The sequence below is a fragment of the Protobothrops mucrosquamatus genome, unplaced genomic scaffold (assembly GCF_001527695.2).
Source record: "Protobothrops mucrosquamatus isolate PMUCROS unplaced genomic scaffold, P.Mucros_1.0 scaffold2411, whole genome shotgun sequence".
Taxonomy (NCBI): Eukaryota; Metazoa; Chordata; class Lepidosauria; order Squamata; family Viperidae; genus Protobothrops; species Protobothrops mucrosquamatus.
This window is the reverse complement of record NW_015388483.1, coordinates 61,099-64,042: the sequence shown is the minus strand read 5'-3', so window position 1 is coordinate 64,042 and position 2,944 is coordinate 61,099. Positions and strand designations below refer to the sequence as shown.

At 41.2% G+C, this 2,944-nt stretch overlaps 1 protein-coding gene across 1 annotated transcript in view; it reads left to right on the top strand.

Annotated features, from left to right (window-relative positions):
* CAPN9 (calpain 9) overlaps nt 1–2,944 on the top strand; it is a 39,660-nt gene that overhangs the window by 21,758 nt on the left and 14,958 nt on the right. The window contains exon 9 of the mRNA XM_015824905.1: nt 752–829. Coding sequence (XP_015680391.1) covers nt 752–829 — 78 coding nt within the window. The remainder of the gene's footprint in view (nt 1–751; nt 830–2,944) is intronic.

Sequence of the window (2,944 nt, the reverse complement as noted above, 5' to 3'; positions counted from 1 at the left end):
GGCACATAGCTGCCAAAGTTTCATCCCTGATAACGACTTACTTAACAACCACTTTGCTTAGCAACAGAAATTCTAATTCCGATTGTGATCCTAAATCACGGATTACCAGTGCATTCCCACTGCCAGCATTTCTAGAGGGAGCTAGTTTGGAAGCCCCCATTCTGGATTGTACATGGATGTTTTTGTTCCTCGTAGCCTTCTGTTCTTGTTTTCGCTATTATAGTCCTGCTCTTTTGTTATCTTGTCTATTATTTTAATAATTTTTAATAAGAAAGAAGAGCACGGCCACTCAAAATCCTGCTGTATTGAATTCTGTCAAATTATTAAATCAATCAATCAATAGTGTGAAGGACTGCATTTATGAGCGCATTTTCAATTGCAAGTAAAGATAGCTCCATATGACCCCCCAGGTATAACCTTGTCATATCTAAACAAGCACAAAGTCATGGCCTGGGCAATTGCATAGAACAAGCAGGGGACAGAATGGAAAAATCAATGCTTGCCTTCCAGCAGACCATTAGAGTACAAAAGATATCATTCACATAGGCTCCACTCAAAACTACTGAAGGTCTTAAGAGCAACAGAAGTCCTTTCAGGCAAAAAAGAAAAAAAATGGAAATACAAAAAATTGTAACCCACATTTTATCCATATTTGTAGATCATATGTATATATTTCTGGCTGTTTGCAATTAAGGATGATGATGATGATCATGATGATCATGATGATGATAATTACTCTTTTCTCTTGAAGCTCCTCTGAGTGGGATTCCCTCAGCCCATCAGAGAAACAGCAGCTACATCATACAGCATTAGATGATGGAGAATTCTGGTAAATAAATCTTCTAATTGTACTCCTAAGTATATTAAAGCAAGCACAAATGTCCTTGCATTGACTAATTCTTGTTTTAATTGAAACAAGTCCTTAAAAACAATGTGATATGTTTTTGTCATTATGAAACATTAAATGTTCAGTTAATTCAAAATAACCAATACTATATTGCAGAGATATTCCATGAATATTGAGTCCAATATTAAGTAAATTAAGTAAAATATGGGATATCATTTAATCGGTGCTGAGGAAATCCTTTACAAATGTGGATTAGTAGTTCTAATTTGGTTTTAATGAATGCAAATAAGGGAGGGAGGGAGGGAGAGGGAGGGAGGGAGGGAGGGAGGGAGGGAGGGAGGGAGAGAGAGAGAGAGAGAGAGAGAGAGAGAGAGAGAGAGAGAGAGAGAGAGAGAGAGAGAGAGAGAGAGAGAGAGAGAGAGAGAGAGAAACTTGCAAAGTGTTGCTACAAGGATGGCTATCAAAGGTTAAAAACATCCAGTACAAGAAACATGACAAAATAATAATAATACAGCAAAAGCTATTATGCCAAAGATTGGATAGACAACTTATACTTACAGCAGACTAATCTAAATTCTGATCTAGCAATTGGTGGAAAAATCAATCCTCAAGGAGGGATGGGGGTCAACCAAACTTCAGGGGGGAGTGCAAGATTTTCCGTAGGGCAGGTGCTACCAACAGAGGAGTCATACAATCTGAGTCCCATAAAATGGCTTTGGTCATTGGGAACTGAAACATATTAGCCTTGTTGAATTGTATAGGAGGGGCAGATGTAATCAAAGAAATAACCCGTACTTGTGCCATGAAAAGCTTTGTGACCATAAATTGCACCCAGAAGCTCACTGGTAACCAATGATTAGAGTAGTGGTGTGGCATGGATATAAACACATAGCTAATTGCATTGTCACATTTTGGACCAACTGCAGCCTGACTGATCTTCATGGGCAGCTCCATGTAGAACACACTGCAATATACCAGATGGAAGGTTACCAAGGCATGGATGACCATGAGTAGGGCCATCCAATCCAGGAATGGACCTAATTGGTGTACAAAATGGATTTGTGCAAAGGCCCTCCTAGCCATAGTTACCCCTTGCTCTTCCACACAGGGGTAGGCAACCTTGGCTCTTTTATGATTCGTGGACCTCAACTCCCAGAATTCCTGAGCCAGTCCACGAGTCATAAAAGAGCCAAGGTTGCCTACCCCTGAGCTAGGAAAAACCCCATACTATATACCAGTTCCTTTCGATGTAGTGCAGCTCCATCCAGAAATAATGATCAGAGATCACAGACATGGGTACACCCAGAACCCATGGCCTTTTGGGGTTGCTAGGGTTGAGTCTAGGCTTGTTTGCCCCCACTCAGACTCCCACAGACTCCAGACGCTGCGTGGTGGGAGTGCTAACAGACCTTTGGAACACAAAGGAGACAGCAGGTCAGTTAAGGGAGAAAACAAAGCTGTAAAAGAAGAGATTCTTGAGCCCCGGTGAAGGTGGAAGCATAAGAAAGAGATTCAGAGTAATTCCATTTCAATTATGTTGGATATAAGAGATTTTTTTTTTCCTGGCAGAGAAAAGGTGCATTGTCCTATTAGTAATATTTCCAGAAATGCATATGGTTCTTGTTTCTGAGTTTGTCAGCCTCACAGGAGAATAACTCAAATTCTAACGGCTTAGCGCAGGGGTAGGCAACCTTGGCTCTTTTATGACTCGTGGACTTCAACTCCCAGAATTCCTGAGCCAGCATGGCTGGCTCAGGAATTCTGGGAGTTGAAGTCCACGAGTCATAAAAGAGCCAAGGTTGCCTACCCTTGGCTTAGAGTTATTTGTCTCTCCTCCCAGAACAGTGATTTTGTAATGGTATGTGGGAATGACCTTGGATACAGCAACACTCAGATAAGAGGCAGCTTAGCCTGAAGAAGGAATGAGGGCATGGCAAAGAACTCAGATAAGTCCCTCTTGGACTGTAAAGGTAACAGAAGAGAGCTTACTTTCAACTTGAAAGAGCCTGTTAATATAATCTTACAATAAAGTAGTGTGAGAAGGGCCTACTTCTCACACCATCTTGCAAGGCTGACAGACTTGAATCAGCTCCAGCA